General features: G+C 36.9%; 1 protein-coding gene across 5 annotated transcripts in view; it reads right to left on the reverse strand.

The window, feature by feature from the left end:
• Positions 1 to 21,174, reverse strand: part of STXBP4 (syntaxin binding protein 4) — a 137,600-nt gene that overhangs the window by 19,480 nt on the left and 96,946 nt on the right. Inside the window, exon 17 of one of the 5 annotated variants that reach the window (XM_054688985.1) lies at positions 11,542 to 11,910. The exons of the other annotated variants lie outside the window; for them this stretch is intronic. Coding sequence (XP_054544960.1) covers positions 11,864 to 11,910 — 47 coding nt within the window. The 3' untranslated portion in view covers positions 11,542 to 11,863. Of the gene's footprint in view, positions 1 to 11,541; positions 11,911 to 21,174 lie in introns of those variants that run through there. 5 annotated transcript variants of the gene reach the window in all.

Consider the following 21,174-nt stretch of genomic DNA (forward strand, 5'->3'; position numbering starts at 1 on the left):
TAGTTAGCTATAAAGAGATGCAGATTGAACTAAGCAAGCAATTATTTGGCCATATTTCTGTAAATGAGTACATGTTTGTCCTCATCATACCAATAGGAAGGGGCCGATGTTGGGCCCGCCACATCCTCCTACATTCTGACGATGGGTAACACCCCTCTGGAACACAACAGCTTTCAGCCCTCAGCTCCCAGCATCCTGCTAAGGATTTTAATTGACCTTTCAGATAAGTCCTTTGATAATGTCTTATCATGGGTCCTTTGAAGAAAGAGACTCTCGAAAGAGATCCCATGGCTCAAATAACTTACTTCTTTGGAAAGTAACTGGGCTATAACAACAAACTTCTGACTTCCATTCCTCCAAGTCTCAGTACAAGGCAAAGTCAAGATGCAGGAACTGGAGCTATTTGAAGTAAACCTAAGTTACCATTTGCTGCTTAGAAAGTATTCTGAGACTATTATAAGGATGTTGTTTCTGTCATTAAAAAAAAAAAGAAACATGCTTCCTTTTATATTTACTCCCAATTTTTGAACACAAATTGTATACATTGAGACTTTGGACAAAAAATTCTGTAACAGGTTCCCTTGTAGATTAACACAGATCACCTAGGGGCTTTTTTTTTTTTTTTTTTTTTTCATGAACAAATGTTCCTATTTTAAGTGAAAAATAAGCACTTCTGGGAACTTAGCATAAGTCAATGACTGGCTTCTTAAAAGTCCCTGAAGTGACACCACATACATCTCTCTGGAGCCACCACCAGCAGATGCTTGGCCAGATAGATAGGCCAAGATAAACGGCTGCTGTGTCTCTGCTAGAGTGGTCTTTCTATTTTCTTCACACTTTCAGTGTCTTTGTTACAGATCATTTCATCCATCACTGTCAAGCCCCTCACCTACAAGGAAGAATCTGATGACTGTATAGAAAACCTTGTTTTCAAGACAAAAATGCTCAGAAATACCAGAATTTCTGATCAATAAGGCTAAGAGAGTTAAAAGCTATGTATAAAGTCTTTCTGATGTGACTAAGATTTTTCTCTAAATAACTTATTTGTGCAGTACAGTCATATCTATATATCTAAGTACTTAATTCATAGATATTTTTAATGAAAAGAAGAAAATATGTACATGTTAGTATCTTTTAGTCCACAGGATCGTTTAAAAAAAATAATACTGCCCACATTCTCTGTGCTATCAGAATAGAACTCCTGCCCTGGTATATTATTAAACAAGAATTACAACTTCATAACAGACTAATTAAAGGTATTGATTCCTATTCATTAAACAAAAAGGTTAGGGTTGTAAACTTAAGAGATTTATTTTAGGATAAATTCTGTTCTGGAAAAAATAAGCATTTGCTTTTAGAAGACTGAACAGTTTCTTCTTTTTCATGTAGTTTATATAATCTATAAAAACCAAACTTGGGTGCTAAATTGATAGTAACTATCTCTCAGTGAGCATTCAAGTGATTTAAAACACAATTGCTGTCTAATTACAAACTGAAATCCACATTATTTAATAAGCCAAATAGCTTAGTCTGTACAAAAAGGACACATGAGATTTTCACATGCTTATTTGATCATGTGGATTCAGTTCTTTCCATTAGTAAACTGGGCTCAGTTCCACAGGTGAATGAATTCCCAGGGGCCACAAGCCCCTTGGCGGGTGGAGAGGGCACAAAGCTCTTTGCTCTTGGTAGGGAGAATGGCGCCCGAACAGGGACTTCATCTGTGACCAGCTGGCCTAAACTAACCAGGGATGATGGATTGACCGGGGATTGGGAGCTGCTCCTCGACCCAGTGAAGGGATAGGATGTCAGCCTCAGCTGTTACAGCTCACAGACACAAGAACTTCTGTTCAAGTAGCAGAATCTTGCCTTGCAAACCTGCTCCATGACTGTTGAGTCCCTCATCAAGTTCCTGCCGCAAAGCGGCAACAAAGTTCCTTTCCCAACAGGAGAGAAAGAGGTGGTGCAGACTCATGCAGGTCCTGCAAAAGTTCAAGGATAGAGCAAGGGAATCTGGAGAAGGTCCTCCATGCTCTGTGCCCTGCATGTGTACAAGATGGTGAGTGACTGCTCAAGGGGACATACACCTACAGATGTCCAGGGCCTGGCTCTGATAGGAAGTAATAGCCTGCGACTGCTGGAGGAGAAGCGAGTGACACTGAAACAGCCTGGGCACGGCTCTGACCACAGACATGAGGCAAAAATCATTTGTTCCTGAGGGAGGGACTAGAAATTGTCACACCCCTAGTTTTTTACCAGACTCCAGGAAAAATGCTTTTGTCCTGGGAGGTTTGTGTGCATGGAGGTGGGGAGGAACTTGACTTCTTCAGCAAGCACTGACATAAGTCACTGCAGGGGTGAGAGCAGAAAGTCTTTCACATCCAGAATTTTGTACTGATAGAAAGCAGAGTTTTTAACTTTGGCAAGGGGAAGAGTAGGAAACTCCCTTGAGCCTGAGTAGGAGGTGGGGTTGTTTGCCACAGAGGAGAGAATGAAGGCTTGAGAAAGTCCCACCCCTGGGCCTCACATGCACAGACAGGGCCTGCCTAACCAGAGACTGGAGTAGGAGATCCAAGCACCACTCCCCTACCCTTCACTCCTCATATCCACTACTAATCCCATGCTGAGTAAAAAGAACACTTTCTATTTCTGGGGAAAGTGAAAAAGCAGACATCAGACATTCACTATGATGCAGCTACTTAGAGCCAGCAGCCAGTTAAGGACGGGGTGGAAATACTGAAATACCCCCACAGCACTCCAGACCTCACATAAGCAAAAGAGAGCAGCAGTGAGACCACTGGAGGAATCTGAAGCCCATGGAGAACTCTAGAAACAAAAGTCAGCTTGCCTGCAAGTGAGAATGAATAAACAAAGCCCCACACTAATGGCCCATTTCTTGGTTTAAGTAATATTTATCTCAGCTTCTTTAGTTTTATAACTGCAAAGTCTGACCTTTAATCACAATGAGACACACAGAAAGGAAGAGATTAAAAAAAAAATCCATTACCAAACAAACATTGCCCAACTAAAAACCCACCAACAGTACCAGGTCCAGAGACAGATAAAATGTTTGACTATAAAATAATTGTAATAAAACATTAGAAGACCTAGTGGAATCTAGTGGATTATGGTTGTCTAAGTGTAGCAATGTTTTTTACATGCATTTATTATACAGAAGGTGAGTGGGACTGAAGTCTAGTTAAATGGTGTGTTGGAAGGAGAGAGATTCAAATGAGTTGAGGGAATTTCAAGAGATAAGAACAATGAGGTTAAGCTGAATGAAGAGACAAACAAGTGAAGAAAACAACAGTGGGGACTGAAAGAGAAAATAGATCTTACTGAGCATTATAAGCCATAGAGTGAGCTGGAAAGGAGGGAGGTTTGATTGGGAGAGTGAGGAGTTTGAATCACCTTCTGTTGATGTCCAGACTCATGGTGGGGCAGCAGGAGAAGTAAGTTGGGGGGAAAGGGCATGGAAAAAAAAGAACAAAAAAGTTAAGGTGGTGGGTTCACATGAATGATGGCAGGAGTTGAAATGGGGAGAAAGCTGGAGAATGAGAATTCTAAGAATAAATAGAAAGACAATACCAAAAGACGATACTCTGATTTCAGACAGAACTCACACAAAGACAAATTAATTTGAAAAATACTTGCTAGCATATTTATTATAAAAACTTAAATACATTTAACTTTTAGCATCTGATATCTTGCAAGAGAAAAGAGGAAAAGGGAGGGGAAAATGGTGAGAGAGGAGGAAAAGGAAAGGGAAAGACATCTGTAATTCACAAGAAAGTTTTATAAAAAAAATATGACATGAGACTAATTAGATTATACATAACTACATAATGCTATACCAAAGGAGACCACTATTATTCATAGTAATGAGAATAACAGCTCCTTCTTTGTTGCTCATGGCTCTAGAGATAGAAAGTACTTTGCATGCTTAAGATAGGAAAAAGCTTTTAAATTATCTATAGGGGGAAATTTCCATAAGGTGTAGGTATATTTATTACAAACCTGTCAAGACAGGAAATTGTAGTCTCTATTTCACTCATGATAACACTCAACAAAAGAATAAAAGAAACTAGTGGGACACTGTGACCCTCCTTGAGTGGTGTGATGGTAAATGTTTAACAACCAGCTCTTCAAGGGAAGGAATAAAAGGCCAACCTTTGTAGCAGTTGCTGAGTTCTGTGTTGTGAATACACCTAACTTGACTGATTTCAGACTACTCATGTGATGTTACTGACTACAGAGCTGGGGAGAAATGCGCAGCAGGACACCATGATACAGTATTCCTAGATATACTAGCTCTAAATAAACTCAAGAACAAAGATAATAGTAAAATGTAGGAAGATAATTAGGAAGTGGTGAATCATAAGTATTTATTATTTTTTCTTTTAATAGTGTATTCAATTTTTCGTTTAACCATCTTAATTTTTTTTTTTTTTTGCCTCAAGGGGTTACCTTTTTTTTTTTTATGTAATTCCTACATCATTTTTCATTTTTGCACAATGTATGCATTTTCATTTTGGTTATATTCCCCACACAATTCCCACCCTCCTTATTCTGACCCTAATCTCTCTTCTCCTCCCCCTGCCCCCTCACTGTAGTGTGTCTCTGGTCTATAGTTGCTTGTTGATTTTGATTTTTACTTTATTGCAATTAATCTTTTTCCTGGTCCCTTATTTAGGTTTTCTAAATTCCTGCTATGAATGAGACCATCCAGTATTTTTCTTTTTCTTTCTGGCTTATTTCGCTGAACATGATCCCTTCCAGCTCCATCCATGTTGCTGCAAATTGCATGAGTTTATCTTTATTGATCGCTGAGTAATATTCCAATGATTGTTTGACAATTGGCTTATAAAAGTCTTGCCAGTCCCAATCAGTATTAACCAGCTCCAACATAATCCTGTGGAACCCATCTCTTGGCTCCCTGGTCTTACCACACTGAAATTCTAAAAATCAAAAGACAGGAAGACTGTTCCGTTCCAGAGGTAGTTACATGAAACTGATACTAGTCCTTAACGATGTGGAGGATCAGTGCATGAACAATAAACTATGTATTTATCAAATGTTTACACATAGCTTTCCATGTGCCTGACTATTTTCTAGGTATTTTATAAATGTTAACTACCTGTATCTTCATAACTATTTGAAAAGGTGGTATTATTAACCTCATTTTGGAGAGAGGAAACTGAGGAGTAAAGAGGTTTAAGTAACTCACTATGGTTGTACTGCTAATAAAGGGTATAATCACACTGGAACCCAGGAAGTTGGTACCACCACCTATGTTTTTAATCATTCTGGCCTGTTTCCATTTTCCTAACTCCTATTTGCACTGCCTACAATCAATATTTTTAAGTGGTCAAATAATACTTTTGCCTAACTTTCTGAAGAACAGAAAAAGAAAATAAAACTCCCAACATCTCAATTTCTGTATTATTACCCAGAGAAATGTTCTTTTGAAAGAACTGAAATCATTTTTAGGCTTGAACACAAAGCAGTCTATTTTAGAAACACTTTATGTTAGACTTATGATTATACAAGTTAATTTGTAGGTCTGAACTGTAGTGCCAATTTTAAAAGAACTACTAGTTAATTTTCCTATGAAGAAAAGAATCTTATACTGCAAGATGGTCGTAACCTATAAATAACCAATAATGCAGTATTTTATATATAAAAATAATTTCTAAGGAAAATTTTTCTTTAAAAATTATATAGATTTCCTGAATTATGTTTAAATACTCCTTAAAATTAGATGTGCATAAATGTATTAACAGACAAACATTTTTGGACCTATGACTTGATATTTTTACCACATAGCATTTGATCCAAAAAGCACAAATGATATTTATCATGTAAGAAGATCTTATGTTTTTATATTTGTATGTCCCAAAATTATAAGTTCAAATGTTAACATAATTAGTTGTGAGTTCTTTCCAGCTAGAAGTCATTCACTGAGCATGCTAAAAGCTATACTATATTAAAGGAACAACATTGTAAAAACATACCCAGAGATTGTTTGATGGTTCATAGTTCTCTTTATTTTACTGTCACTACTTTTGGGCAAATAAGGATTTCAATTTTACAAATCTAAGTGAAATTTGAGCCCAATTTTGTTTTATAGTAAAGCATTTGTTGGATGTCTACTATATGTCAAGTGCTAAAAGTTGGACTGCTTTAAGACTTGGTCATTCAATTTCTTGGTTTAAATGTTATTTAAATTCTGATGACTCAGAATGCTATATTCCTAGGCTGGGTTTCTTTCCTGAATACTACTAAACTGGTCAATTTAGCTGCACACTCGCCCCTCCATTTCGCTTAAAGTTGCCATCTTTTTTTTTTTTTTTTAAAGATTTACTTATTTACACAAGAACTGGGGTATAGGTCAGAGGTGCGCGAGTGGGGAACAGAACAGGCCGATGGACTGAAAACACTGCTGAGGGGAGCAGTAGGCGAGACAGGAGAGGTCTGTCGTGCCATGTGGGTATCACCCTGGCCTGTGGGGAATCAAACCAGTGCTTCAGAGTCTGTGGACAGCTTCACAGCGCTGCACTCAACCCGCTGTGCCAACGGGGCAGTGCCCACTACTCATCTCCTGACTCTGCCCTGGACCTGGCCTCTCACAGTTCTCCCCATCAAGTGAGCAGCAGCTCTCTGCTTCCTTGCTCAGATGTGGAGCCCATCCTTGACCCTTCTCATTCTTTTACATCCCACATCCAATTTAGCAGCAAGTCTGGATGCTTTGTCTTCAAATTAGATGGAGAATTTGGCTACTATTTGTAACTGCTGTCTTTTTAAAACTGCCCATCCCCTACCTGGATTATTCCAGTACTCCTACACTGATAGCTCCATTTCTGCATTTATTTCCACCTCTACAGCCTACTCTTCAACTAACAGCCAGAGTAATTTAAAAAAAAAAAAAGTTCAAATCATGTTCCTTTTAATTCATAGTCTCTCTGGTCCCCAACTTCTCCAAATTTAGTTTCTAACTCTCCTTTTGTTGAACGTGCTTTGGTCATACTGGCCTCCTCATCATTTCTTTCTTTTTTTTTTTAAGATTTATTTATTTATTAATGCATACAAGAACTGGGGTACAGGCCAGAGGTGTGGAGGGTGAAAGGATTCGCCAGACACAGAGTGGGGAGCTGAGCAGGCAGATTGACTGAAATACACTGTTGAGGGCAGCAGCAGGTGAGACAGGAGAGGTCTGCTATGTCCTGTGGGTTAGCTCTCTGGCCAGGGATTGAACCTGTGCTGCAGTGGCTGCCGATAGCTTCATAGTGCTGAGACTTTACCCCTTGCACCACCAGGGAGGCCCCACTGTTCCATTTTTAAAGCATAGGTTATTTGTAATTCTGTCTCCCCACTCCTGGCTGAGAAGCAGTTGTGTTAGAGAGTTTTTGGAACCAATTTTCTCGAACATAACATGTATGCCCAGTATACCCCGACCTCAGAGCCTTTGCACTGGGAGTTCCTCTGCCCAGAAAGCTGCTGCCTCTGTGCTGTTCACTTCTTCACTTCCTTCAGGTGACTAACACTGCTCAGGTGTTAGATGGTCAGTAATGCCTTCTTTGTCACATAGAAATAACAAGCTTCCTTCCTCTCTAACCTCTGACATGAATTATCCCCTTCAACCTGCTTTTCTTTTGTCTCCTTCCTAGGATGCAAATGCCATTAGGAGGTACAGTTCATTCACTGTTACACTGGGAATACTTTTGTGTCACACAGTAAGTTCTTAATTGTTATTTGCTGAACTAAGGAATCAATATTTACTACAGTAAATATCTGTGGTAACACAAACACCTACTATTGAATCAGATGTAAAACTTGGGAGCAGAGTTCCTTAGAATAAGATGTTGAAAGGCTCTTAAATTAACAAGAGTATTGAAAATGCAGTTCCAAAAGGATACACTGAAATATCTGAATCATTTCTCATGAGCTGATATTCTTCTTTATGGGTTAAAGACACAATGTGTGTGGGGGATTACACAGATAAACAGATTTCTTTAAAGAAAGCTTTTACTGCAATAATAAAGACGTTGAAAGGTCAGTGGCTGTTGAACATAAATTAATGGACCTATTAGCAGGAAAATAAATGAATTGCCCCTTCTCTTCAGAGAAAAACTATTTAGTGGTTAGAGACGGTAAAGCTGCTATTAAGTATTAAGCTGGATTTCCACTGGCTAAGAGCAACAGCAGTGGTGGGTAGTCCAAAAAGCATACTACCATTTGCCTGCAACTAACAGGTTGTCTGAGAGTAACATTTAGTTATGGGATTAAAAATTTTTCACCAGTAACTCCAAAACACGGTTTTGTGTTTCATTCAGTGGTAAGGAAGATAAAGTGATAAATAGAAGAAAAGCGGGAAGAAAGAGAAGCAAGACAGCAAGGGAATGAGAGGCCAAAGATTTTTTAAAAAGCTTACTGCTCTTAACTGAAGTGGCTATGAAATCTTACAGTTGTGTGTATAAGTATAGAAAATGGGAGAGAGAGAGAATGCACAGGAGGGACTGCAGCAGGTTAAACTCAGGCAGGGAAAGTGGGTTTTAAGGGAGTGAACTCTACTCTCCATCTCTCAATCTGATGTGGCATCTCACTCAAGCTTTTCCTGGTACTGCTGGTCAACAAACATCTCCTTCAGACTTGCCCAGCATGGTAACCTTGTGAACATTCTCAGCTGTGTCTCTGGTTTCCTTACTTGCCTAGACCCTGGATCTGCCAGAAACTTCCTGTTTCCTACTCACATTTAGGGAGTGCTTACTACCCAACACCTGGTAGAATGGGGGCCAGATTCAGAACAACACTGCATTGGGCCCTCAAGTAGAAATGTGTCTTCCCATGAAGGCTGATGGTTCAGTGAATCCTGCACATATTTGAAATTTTACTGTTGTTACAAGGTCTTTGTACTCACCAGGGAAACTTTCTTACAAATATTTGTACAACTGTTATTTGTGGACTTTGACAACAGGGTAGTGGAGGACCAACAGACACACAATTTTAGAAACCCTGTCGCAGACCAGATGAGATGAAGTCAAGGTCACTGATGGTTCCTACCTTGCAGATAAATAATGTGACTCTAAAATCACTAGTCCATAATCATATAGCATTTTACTGCTAGCATTTGCTTGTTTTTCAATTTTGTTTATCTGGAAATATCTTAAGGATCTTGTATTACTTTGAGGTCAAATTGGAAAAAATAATAGAAACATAACTTGCTTCAGATATTTTCCTTTAAGAAGATTTGTTTAAGTTTTTGTTAAATGCATTCAAAAAGATTTAAAGAAAGTAATAACACCTCAGTAGAGCAGGTAAAATTTTCAAATAATAGTTTTCATACAGATATTCAATATATATTCAATATTGATTAAAGAGTTAGGAACTCAAATAAAAGTGATTTGAACTTTGCTTTTTGTCCTCTGTAAAGATCTCCTCTGTACAGAGTAGTAGTTCTCAGTCTGTTGATTATCATTTGAAATAAAAATAAAAACAAAATTTCAACTATGGTAGGGCATGCAAGACACTTTCAAAATACAGATCCACAGAAAGACATGTACTTGAATGTTCACAGCAGCATTAATTATTACAACCCCCAACTGAAAACAATTCAAAAATTTGGACATTGATGACTGAATTAATAAATTATGGACTACCAAATAATGGAATGCTGCTCCAATGCAATGTTGACTCAATTGATAGACACAAAATCTTGGATGAATCTCAAAAGCACTATACTAAGTGGAAGATGTTCATACTTAAAGCCTAGTTATATAAAATTTTAGAAAAGGCAAAACTAGAATGGCAAAGGGCACATCAGTTACTGCATGGGACCTATGGGCCTGCAGGGGCATGATTACACATGACAAAGTTTTGGAGTCATGGAGATGTTCTAGAATGTGACTATGGTAGTGCTGCACAACTGTATACCTTGACAAAGCTCACTGAATTATACACTGACATTTCAGTGCATACAAATTAGTTTTAACTAATTTCAAGGATCTGATTTAATGCACTATCAAGAGGCTTCAGGTGGTTGTCTTTTTAATGTTTTGTCCTGGGTTTATAATTGGGTTTTGTCAGAAGCCTCCTCAGCCATACTGTTAAGTGGAACTCAAAGATTCATAGAATTTTGAGTTGAAAGAGTTCTTAGAAGTCATCTATTCAATTATCTGATGTTACAAATTGGAGACTGACATCAAAATTGGTTAGAAAGCTTTGTCATAGAGTCAATCGGGGAAAAACAGTAATGTAACTTCGAATCTAATGAGCATCACCTCTGGTACTCTGCAGCAGTGCTAAAAAAAAAAAAGGCTAACTCTGTGCAGCGTGTAAAATATCATACATACTTAATATCTCAATGTATCTCAAATGTAAACATTGTATTAACTCAATTATTCATTACTGCCCGCTTACCAGTTTCCTGATTTTATGAACTGAATGCTTGTGTCCCCAGTAAATTCATATGTTCAAGTCCTAACCACAAGATAGATGTTTGACTACTGGGGCATTTAATAAAGTAATTTTGGTTAAGTGAAGTCATAATGGTGGGACTCACGATTATTGACCTTAAAAGAAGAGACACCAGATTGCCAACAGGCGCATGAAAAAATGCTCATCATCACTTATTCATAAGGGAAATGCAAAGCAAAACCACAATGAGATACCACCTCAAACCAATGGCTCATATTACTTAGACCAGAAACAAATGTTAAAAGTGTGGCAAGAAAGGAAGCCTTGTATACTGTTAGGAATGTAGACTGGTCCAGCCCCTATTAAATAGTATAGACGTTTCTCAAAATATTAATGATAATTTTTAATTAATTGTAACAACATTGCCCTATGATCCAGAAATTCCACTTCTTGGTATCTATACAGAGAATGTGAGGCCACTAATTTGAAGGGACAGATGCACTCCTATGTTCATTGCAGCACTATTTACAAAAGCCAAATTAGGGGAAAACTTAGTTGCCCAACTACAGATGAAGAGAATAAAACGATGTGGCATATGTACACAATGGAAAACTACTCAGTGATAAAAAAAAGATGAATGCTTTAATTTGTGACCACTTGAATGGAACTAGAGGATGAGGCTAAGCAAAATAAGTCAGAAAGTGAAAGACAAATACCGGGTGATTTCACTCACACGTGGAATATAGAAAAATAAAGCAAAGGAACAGACAAAACCAAGCCCAAACCAACCCTAGGAATCTGACTGCAGAATTGAATCTACCAGATGAGAAGGTTGAGGGTGGGGAGCAAAGTATGAAGAAGGTTGAATGGAGTATGTTGGTGGACTATGGGGTAGGTGTGGTGTGGTAACACATCTGAAGAGGTATGAACATATACTTCTGAATCATAAGCAGTGTTGCGTAACAATGTTACCTCAATAAAAATATAATAGAAAAAGTATTTTTAGAATTCTACTTATGTCCTTAAATTACCTGAATTAAAAAAATATTAAAAAATAAATTTAGTCATACCCAAAATAAAGTAAACATAAAATGTTTCAACTACTCTTATAGAGAGTAGCCCATGCTCCATCATTCATCTCAGCATTTGTACAGGCTATTAACTCTGCTTACAATTATTTTTTCCTTTCTTCTCTACCTTGTAAATTGCTCATCAATCCACAACCAGCTTAAATGGTACTTCATCTGCACTTCCTCCCCCAATTTCTTTGGCAGAGATCATCATCTCTCCTTTACGGTACTTCCGTGGTTTGTATCAGTTTCCATTACAGCACTCATCACTCTTCCACGTAAAATATGAGTTTCTTGAGGGCCATGGCCATGTTTTATTTATCTTTATATCACCTTCTGGTAAACAGGTTAGTCTTTGCTGCACAATGCATGTTGAGTATTCACATCTCAAGAAGACCTCTCTTCAGATTTTTTAAAAGCGATATTGCTGGAAGAGATTTAGCAAAATGTGGTATATTAATTAGGAATGCTTTTAGGTGAAAGTGACAGGCAACTCAATTAGCTGGGCAAACAACCAAGAGTTTATTTTTAAGGAGCTTGGAGATTGCTCAACGATAACAAGGTCCCAAGGTCTCTTTCACTCCAGCATCTTTAGTGCATAGATGGTTCATCTTCACACTTCTCTCTTGAGGCAGGAAGGCCTCTAAAACTTCAGGCATCATATCCATATTTGAAGGCAGGATGAAAGGAAAAACAGGTGGTTCCCGCTCCATCTGTCCTTACTTGTTAAGTCAAAGTTTCCCCAGAAGTTCCAGAGCACACTTTTCTCCATATCTCATTGGCCAGAACTGGGTTGTGTGGCTACCCTCCAGATGCAGGAGGCAGAGAAAACAACTATCTGCCTTTACAGTTTCCAGTGGGACAGACTGGGTTGGGCAAAACAGAAAATGCCACAGATGACAAAAAGCACAATGACAGACAACAGGAGAGTGGATTAAGGTTAATTACTAGGTTTGTCAGCATGAATATGCCTCTGAGAACTTGGGTGCCCTAGAGTATCTGTGCAAATGGGTACGTAGTTAATAATTCATGTCGAGATATTTCCTCAAGAATGGTTGCTTAAATAATAAGATATGATTCAATCTTGCAGCTCATAGTTCTTTCAGTGCTTTTAAGTTATGACGCTTTTTTTTCATCTCCCATTCATCCTAACTTCCCTTGGGCTCCTTTGCTGCCATTTAAAATTTCTCAGAGTCAATCTTAAATGTTTTCATTCTTTATGCTTTCCTGATTTTAAAATAATCTTCTTAGCTAGAAGCACTTTTGTACCAATTTGCCTGATCATTTTACTCTCCTCCTCCCATAGACTGCTAGCTTGGGAGTGTACTTAGTCTTTCTCAAACTAGGTCCCCCCCAAATTATTTTCTGAATTAAAAATTTAATTCATCTTCTTTCATTTGCTTAGGAAGACACTGTGGTAGAAGGAAATGAAAGACTAGTGTATAAAAATGGACACTACATACCTATTGCAATGTTGTAAAAACAGAACAACAAAAAAGGTTTCCATTTTTTTAATATTTTATTTTATATAATTCTTACATCATTTTTCATCTTTGCACAATGTATGCATTTTCATTTTGGTTATATTCCCCATACAATTGCACCACCTCGTTCGCTATTTTGACTCTAAAAAAAAAAAAAAAGGTTTCCATTCTGGGTTCAAAATGTGCAAGTGCTGGAGAACAGTACCTCCTCTGAGTGAAGCAGCTCTGAAGGCATGGCACTTGCAAAGCAGGGTTCCTTATATGAAATTTATAATGAGGCACTCCTTCCTCTAGAAAACAGTTCTGGCCCAGAATATCCACCTGGGTTAACAGCAGGGGCTGTAGTTTAGTCCCCACATACTCCTGTGACCTTTGCACAAAATGTTAAAGCTGCAGCATTTATAGAAAAGGAGTTTTAGTAGGTCCTTTTTTGCCCAATATAACTGGAAGTTTGTTTGATTTCTCCAGCTCTGTAGTGATGGGGAAATCTAGGACTTCAGATTTTTTGGCTAGGTCTAACTGTCCAAGGTTCTTGCTCAAAATTGACCCAAATTGTTTCTATCTGATGATCTAAAGACTTAACTTTTGATGCAGTATATAATCTTCATCTCAACTGTATATGTCTCTGGCAGGAAAGTGCCTCCTAACTAACACACAAGTAATAGAATATATATAATTTTATATATAGGAAACGTAAACATTCTATTTAGTTCAGACATCTATCTCTGTGTGCCTGCCAAAATTTAAACTTTAAAATCCAATAAGTAAAATACTCTAGGAACTGAATTTAGAAAGCATGCAAATCTTGAACTTCATTTCTATTCCCCCCCTCAATGGACTGTAACTTTCTATTATACTATATTTTATGATTTACCACCACATATTGCCCACTGAAAACTGACAACTACATATGGAATTTAACTTTGAAAAATATAACTGTTAATTAAAATCAAATGTTTGTGGCTAAACAGATAGAACAATGAAAACTGTTATTTAAAAGGTAGCCATATAAAAATTATTTTTCACAAGTCTACTAGTATCCTGGGAAATTAATTATGAAGAGAATTTTCACCACTAAGGGAAAATCTTCTCATTTATAGTATTTTCTGTTTTGAGAAGCATGCTTTAGTACCCTCACCTATGATTGTGTGTTAAGAAAAAAAGTGAGATTATAATGTTGGTTTGATTTGATTAGTAATCAAATATATTCTTAAAAGTTATCAGTGTCATTAAAGCAAAGAAATATAAAAGCTAGGTATAGAATACAATATGCACATGCTTAGACAACATTGCTTGTTTGAGGTAAATATCAAAATTGTGAAAGAAAAGACTACTTATTCTGCAATATTCTATTTATTCCAAGGTAATTTATTAAAACATTTTGGTAATGAACATAAGTTGAGTTAGTTAACCTGTATTGCCTACAGTAAAAAAAAAAAAAAAAAATCAGTTAAGGTTTTGAGGCTGTATTTTGATTTTGTAATTTATACATATATATCCATATATAATAATTTTAATTTTATATTTAATGTATGTAATTTTAAATAAAACCATGTAAATATATATATTTGCTTGCCGATCCATATTAGGTCAAAGTTTTTTCTTTGTTGATTCGTTCTCTGATTAGGGATCTGTATTGTTCTTGTAGAAACAATACTCAAAATGCATCAGCTATCATTTCCAGTTTCAGTTTCTTTAAAGTGGATTGAAAATGAAGAAAATAATTAAGAACAGAATCCTTCCAGACTTTCATAATTATAAATTTTATAATCTATAGATGACTCCCTCACATTGAATCAACAATACTGTTAGTTCACTTTTATCAAAACCTCTTTAAAGCATTCAATTCAGTTTTAGTGAAAACCTTTTCTTTCCATCGAGTTAGAAATTATGTAATTCAGGTATATACAAAATACCTGGCATAATCATTTTGGAGTGAGTTGGTTATTTTGGTTAATTAAAAAAGTCTACTTTTCTGAGAAATTGGTTCTTAATTTAAAAAAAATACATACAACACACACATATATAGAATTAATCACTGGAATCATTTATAATTTATTGAGGGTAATTTTTGAAAAACACACACACACACATCTTACTACTTATCTGTTCAAAAGCATAAACTTTTACAATTCAGTTTTCTTGGCTTCCACAACACTATGCTTGCCTCATTTCTTATCTTTCTAACCAATCTTTTTAAGTCCAGTTTCTTCTTTTTCCAGACCTCTAAACATTCCTTGGGTTTGTGTTGTATTCCCTTCTTTTCTCTCCTTATATTCCTATCTGAGACAACCTCATACCTTTCATTGCTTTAAAAACCCTTCAAATGCTGATGATTCTCATATTTGATCAACCACTCCTTTCTTGTGACTCCTGACTAGTATAAACAAATCAATAGCATCTCTTCTTAGACGTTTAACAGGCAATTATATTGAATTTTTTCAAAATCAAGTTTTGATTTATTTCTCAAAAGCTAATCCTCCCTGAACTCTTAATTCAGGAAATGGATCTATTCTAGACTCCCTTCATTCTTTGGAGTAGGCAGCTCTTTGCCTCAGACTGGAATGTTCTCCCCTCAGCTCATTTGATTATTGGCGCTTATTCATCTTTCAAGTCTCAACTTAAATCTTACTATTCAGACACCATCCTTGTCCACCCTCCATTTCTATCAGAGCAACATATTCGCTATAGGGCCTCCCCAGTGGCTCAGCGGGTTGAGCTCAGCACTGTGAAGCTGACCACAGCCTCTGCAGCATGGGTTCAATTCCCGGCCAGCTAGGGAGATACCCACATGGTGTGGCAGACCTCTCCTGTCTCCTGCTGCTCCCTTCAGCAGTGCTTTCAGTCCGTCTGCCTATTGTGCCCCCCACTCTGTGTCTGGTGAATCCTCTCACCCTCCCGTGCCTCTGGCCTGTACCCCAGCTCATGTATCAATAAAATAAATCTTTAAAAAAAAACATACTCGCTATAGTCACAGCACTTGCTCAGTTTGAAGTTACATACTTACTGGTTTTCCTCTTTCATCTCTAACATGGACCTAGTCAAATGCCTGACATAGAGTGGGTCCTCAAAAATTATAGGTGACTCAACAAATAACAGCTTTTTCTTTAGAAGTATTTATAAGATACAATCGAACATTTAAACCAGGCCTAATTACTCCCCACCAAGTATATGATAAGGCCATGTCTGTTTTATGTCCCTGCTCAATACATAGTGTTTGACCCACAGTAGGTGCTCAATTACTATCTATTGAAGGGAGGAAAATAAGAAAAGAGAGTAAAAGTGATGTCATGACTAAGAAGTAGACCCTAAAGGATAGTGCTTTACAGTAATATTTTAAGCCATGGTAACAATCCAAACACAAGCTAAAAACAGTCAGTCATTCAAATTGTTTTGCCCACATAATGTAGACATCTTTACTTTTGGAAAGAGCTAGATGAGTCAGCCTTTCACTCATAATACAGTTGTTTAATGTTATTTACATGCAGCTGAAACATCATTTTATTTTCTGATTATTCATGCAGCCAATTGGATATATCCGTGTTTCTGTAAGACATGTAATCCTCAAATGAGGTGTTCTCAAGGCCAGAATATTGGGAAGCCATGGCCATGTGAGGCATGTTTAGTGAAATAACCTGGCATTTGCTAACGGTAACAATTCCTAATAATTCCTAACAGTAAGAGCATAATGGGTGCCTAAGATCTTTCCTCACCATCAAAATCTGAATGGGCTACAAAGAGAAAATTTCACAATCAGTCCTTTTTACCCTAAAGGCTGAGCCAAGAGGAAAGGATCTTGACTGAAGTCTGCCATATCACTTGACATATGACATAATTGGATAGCTGTTTGCTTTCCTGAGTGTAAATACTAATTTTAAAAAAAGGTGAGATTATAATAATAGATTGCAATAACAGGAAGATTCTTTGAAGAGAGTAGATCAAAAAGTGTTTGTTTAGTATAATATCAAATTAGAGTCACAGTTTCTGCCTACCAAGAATTCCAAGATTACATCAGATGCAGAAATAAGAAAAATTTCTGTGTATATATTATTAAAAAAAAACTTAACAGGGCATCTTTAAATATTTACCTCCTGAGAAATTTGCTTCTAGAAAGATTCTTAATTATACTGAGCTTATTAGCTCATCTGCATTATTATAGCACTATGTACTTGTTTCTCATTAGTAAAAGGTTTTGAACAAAACTTTACAGAGATAGCGTCTCCATATAGCTGACTCATATATTATTACTGGTAGGTGTGCAGAGAGGGAATACATTGGTTTTGTACAGGAAATACTATAGAGATTTGAAATCTAGGTCACATAATATAGCACTGCTATAACAGAGGAGCATAAAAGCCTGCTGTTCTTTTTTTTTTGCCTTCCATTCAAATAAGAAAATCATGTTTAAACAAAAGTTAACAATTAACTGCTTCATAATTACATTTGGTTAACTTACATGACAATTAGTTACAGCCATGCTTATCTTATTTGATCTCTTTGGTCTTAACATACTACCTTCCTATTCAAGGAAGTCTATACTCAGTGTACTGACAGCAACCACCAGACAGAAAGCCAGATAATAAAATTTGTGCTTCTGTGAAATCTTTTATCTGAAAATCTCAAAACTATTTTAAATACCAATTAAATTTCTGTTGCATCATTAGGCAGTAGAGTTAAGATGAGGAAATGTGTTACATGGCAAGTCAACAAATACACAGAAAAGAGGGCCTGCTTGCTCTCCTGGGCAAACCAACAGATTTGCTTCCTTGCATGGTTTTCTGAATGTGATACATATGGGTGTGCTGTAACTTAGACATGAATGGCCTTTTGAAATAATACGACCCCCACAAAACAGGTTGGCAGTATAATATTTAAGCTACATTCTCAAATGCAAATATATTCCACAGCAATGTTTTGAGTACACCCATGAGGTCTTTGAGAAGTGGTAATATCTCCTCAGAGTATTAAAAAAAAAAGTTCATGGATATGTATGTCACATTAAATTTTTTAGTTTTGAGACATAAGAAAGTAGTTCAGATGTTTTAGTCTAAATACAAATAATCAAGAAGGGCATTATTTCCTGGAGATTGACTTAGGTGTTGGACTAGCATGACCTAGGTAGGAGACCTAACCTAAACTAAACTAACCTAACCTAAAACTAAACTAACCCGAACTGAACCAAAATCAACCCCTCATTAACAATTTAGAAAAGAACTGAAGGAGCCTTCCTCTGTCATTTCCTACCATGGGAAACCATACCCCCAATTTTCTGTTAGTCAAAAAAATTCAAATGATGAAGCTTTTATGACTAATCTTAGATAAATCAAGTTTCATGAATAAATAAAAGTAGCACAAGTTAATTGACTTAGGAATCTGTAAAAAAATAAAATCTAGCATATGATTCATTTCTTATTAGTCAAATTTAGTTTAGATTTGACTCATAATTTGTAAATTCAAAAAATAATCCTAGGTGCTGGAAGATGACATGTCTACATCCTAACAAATATTCCCATTTCTTAGATCTGCTTCTCTTGGCAATTGCTTTAGTCTGAGTTTCAGATTCACTTACTAGCAGATATCTGCTGCAGAATTACTACTGTAAACTGGGATTAGGCTAGATATTTAAATATTTAGTAAACAGTTTATTTTAAAATAATTGTGTCATTGCATTTCTTTAAAGAGAAAACAATGATTTCATTCCACAGAATAAAAAAGAGGGGTGTGGATAAAAATTCAGAAAGTACATGAACAAAACTTGTACTTCTCCATGGAAGGAGGTACATAATTAGTCACTTTTTTTAAAAGATTTATTTTATTTATTTATGCATACAAGAGCTGGGGTGCAGGCCAGAGGTGTGTGTGTAGGGGTGGGGGTGTGTGTGAGAGAGGATCATTAGTCACTCTTTAAAAGAAAACTTCCAGATAAATGAGTGGAGGTAAGAGGACACATAAATGGAGCCTTCTTAGTCAACTACTAACTAGTGCAAACACAGAATTATGAAACTGACATCTCTATTGGATTAAGAACAATCATCAGGGCCTCCCTGGTGGGGGAGGCGATTAAGCACTGCACTGTGAAGCTGTTTGCAGCCTCTGCAGCACAGGTTCCATCCTGGCCAGCCAGCAAGAATCACACAAGGCACAGCAGACCTTTCCCCTCAGCAGTGTGTTTTGTCAGTCTGCCTGTTCTGCCCCCCGCTCTATCTCTGGTGAATTCTCTCACCCTTCCGTGCATCTGGCCTGTACCCCAGCACTTGTATAAATAAAAAATAAATCTTTAAAAAAAAAAAAAGAACAATCAAGCTTTTTGTTGTTCAAATCCCTAGGAAGTCATATTACATACTGATAAGTTTTTCTTATCTTTGAATTAGAAAAAAGAACAAGATGATTTAAGAACTATGTTTAAGGTATTGCATTTTTAAAAAGAGCCAATGTGTTTCCTAAGGAAGTCTTTGAAGGTTGATTTACTGCAAGGTACTTAGAGAAACTCCTGCAGCAGTCTGTTTCCTTAAGTTAAAGTCAATTCACCATCTCCTCAAGCAACAGAACAATATTTTGCTGTTGGTAAAAATTCTCCAACCCTCCTTCTCCAACCCCAAAGCACAGCAATACATTCCACACAACCTTGTCAGCTCTTTATCAATAAAGACAGATCCACCTTCAGATAACAACCCACATTAAAATACTAGCACACAGAGAAAAGATGTTTGCAATAAAGGCTAAGATTGACAAAAACCTGCTCACATACAAAGGATATTATAGATACATCAACTTTTTTTTTTTTCTGAGTCCCAAAGCCTGAGAGTAATTGAAAGGCTCTCAGAACACTCAAAATCTAGGTTGGTTCTAGGAAAAATGAGAACTATAGTGACTATACCCAGAGGACCCATTGAAATCAATGGGGAGAACGACGGGTTAGTTTTCTTTTCCATCATGAAGCCAAGAAAGAGTGTTGTCTCTTCTATGGCATGTCCAGCCTTGATGCTATTTGACCAAGTATTTTAACTAAAAGTCTAACAAAGCCATTTTTCTTAATCTCTTTCTTCTTTAAGGATGTTTAAATAAATGCTAATCCTTTCCTGAAATAAAAGAAGAAACTGTTTTCTTTTGGGTTCTCTATTACTTTAATAGTTCACATTTAGCCTAGTCTTAGAAACATTTCTGTCACAATTATCTGCATAAAGCACACAGTGGTGATGGGGTGCCCACAGGGACATATTACCGTTAACAGCCCATCCAGTCATCTGATTATCATTGTATGGTTAATGGCTTTTCAGGATAATAACTTGGATACAGACAATAAGATGCTTTAATTAGTTTATTATCCTTTTTTTATTTCAGAACAGATATAGGCCATATTTGCCTTTAATGTGAAGGCAGAGTGCAATGCAACTTTAAGGCCATTATAGGTTAAGTATAATCCTCAATTGGGTCCCTTGGTTTCTCCTCTCAGCTCAGTTTCCAATAGAGGAAGGTTGCTACCAATTTAAATTACATTTTTAAACGAAATTTGCGTATCAAAGCAAATGATAAAAGTACAGACCATGAAAATGACAGACAAATGACAAAAGGGATGAGAAGTCATCCAAACGAGTGCCAGCGGAGGGGGAACAGAACAAGGAAGACTGGAAAGGTGGAAAGGATATGGGATCAACTCTGTTTTATATGCCAGATATTAGGACAAATAAGCTTATCAGAGAATTGCTTGTTTCTACACTTTAGAGATGAGGAGCCGAAGGCACAGAAAAGTTATGAATCTATTAAGATCTTGCCGGCTCATGAGAGGCAGAAGTGTCATTTGAACCCAGGCAAAATCCCAGGCAATCTGGCTCTGGAGACCAGGCTCTCAGCCACTATACTCCTTCTTCCAGTGTATCCAAAATAAAACAAAAGTGTTACAAGTTTTAGAAAGCAGGAAAAAAGGACTGAAAGCAATTAGGCCACAATGTAAACAAATGATTATCTCTGGGTGGTGGATTATAAGCAATTTTTTCTGCTTATTCATTCCTCTCAAAATAACAAAAAAAAAGTTTAATACATTTTTAGGTCCACAGGCAATAAAACTACTGTCAGCATAGACTAACATTTTCCCTTTTATCTCAGCACTTCCCAATTTAGAAAAGCTATGCGTACACCTAAATGACACTTTGTTGGCAGCCATCAGAATATGCTGTATCCTGCACTAGAAAGGCACAGAAACCTGGACA

This window comes from Talpa occidentalis, unplaced genomic scaffold (assembly GCF_014898055.3).
Source record: "Talpa occidentalis isolate TD23 unplaced genomic scaffold, MPIMG_talOcc4v2.1 talOcc4.7, whole genome shotgun sequence".
Classification (NCBI taxonomy): domain Eukaryota; kingdom Metazoa; phylum Chordata; class Mammalia; order Eulipotyphla; family Talpidae; genus Talpa; species Talpa occidentalis.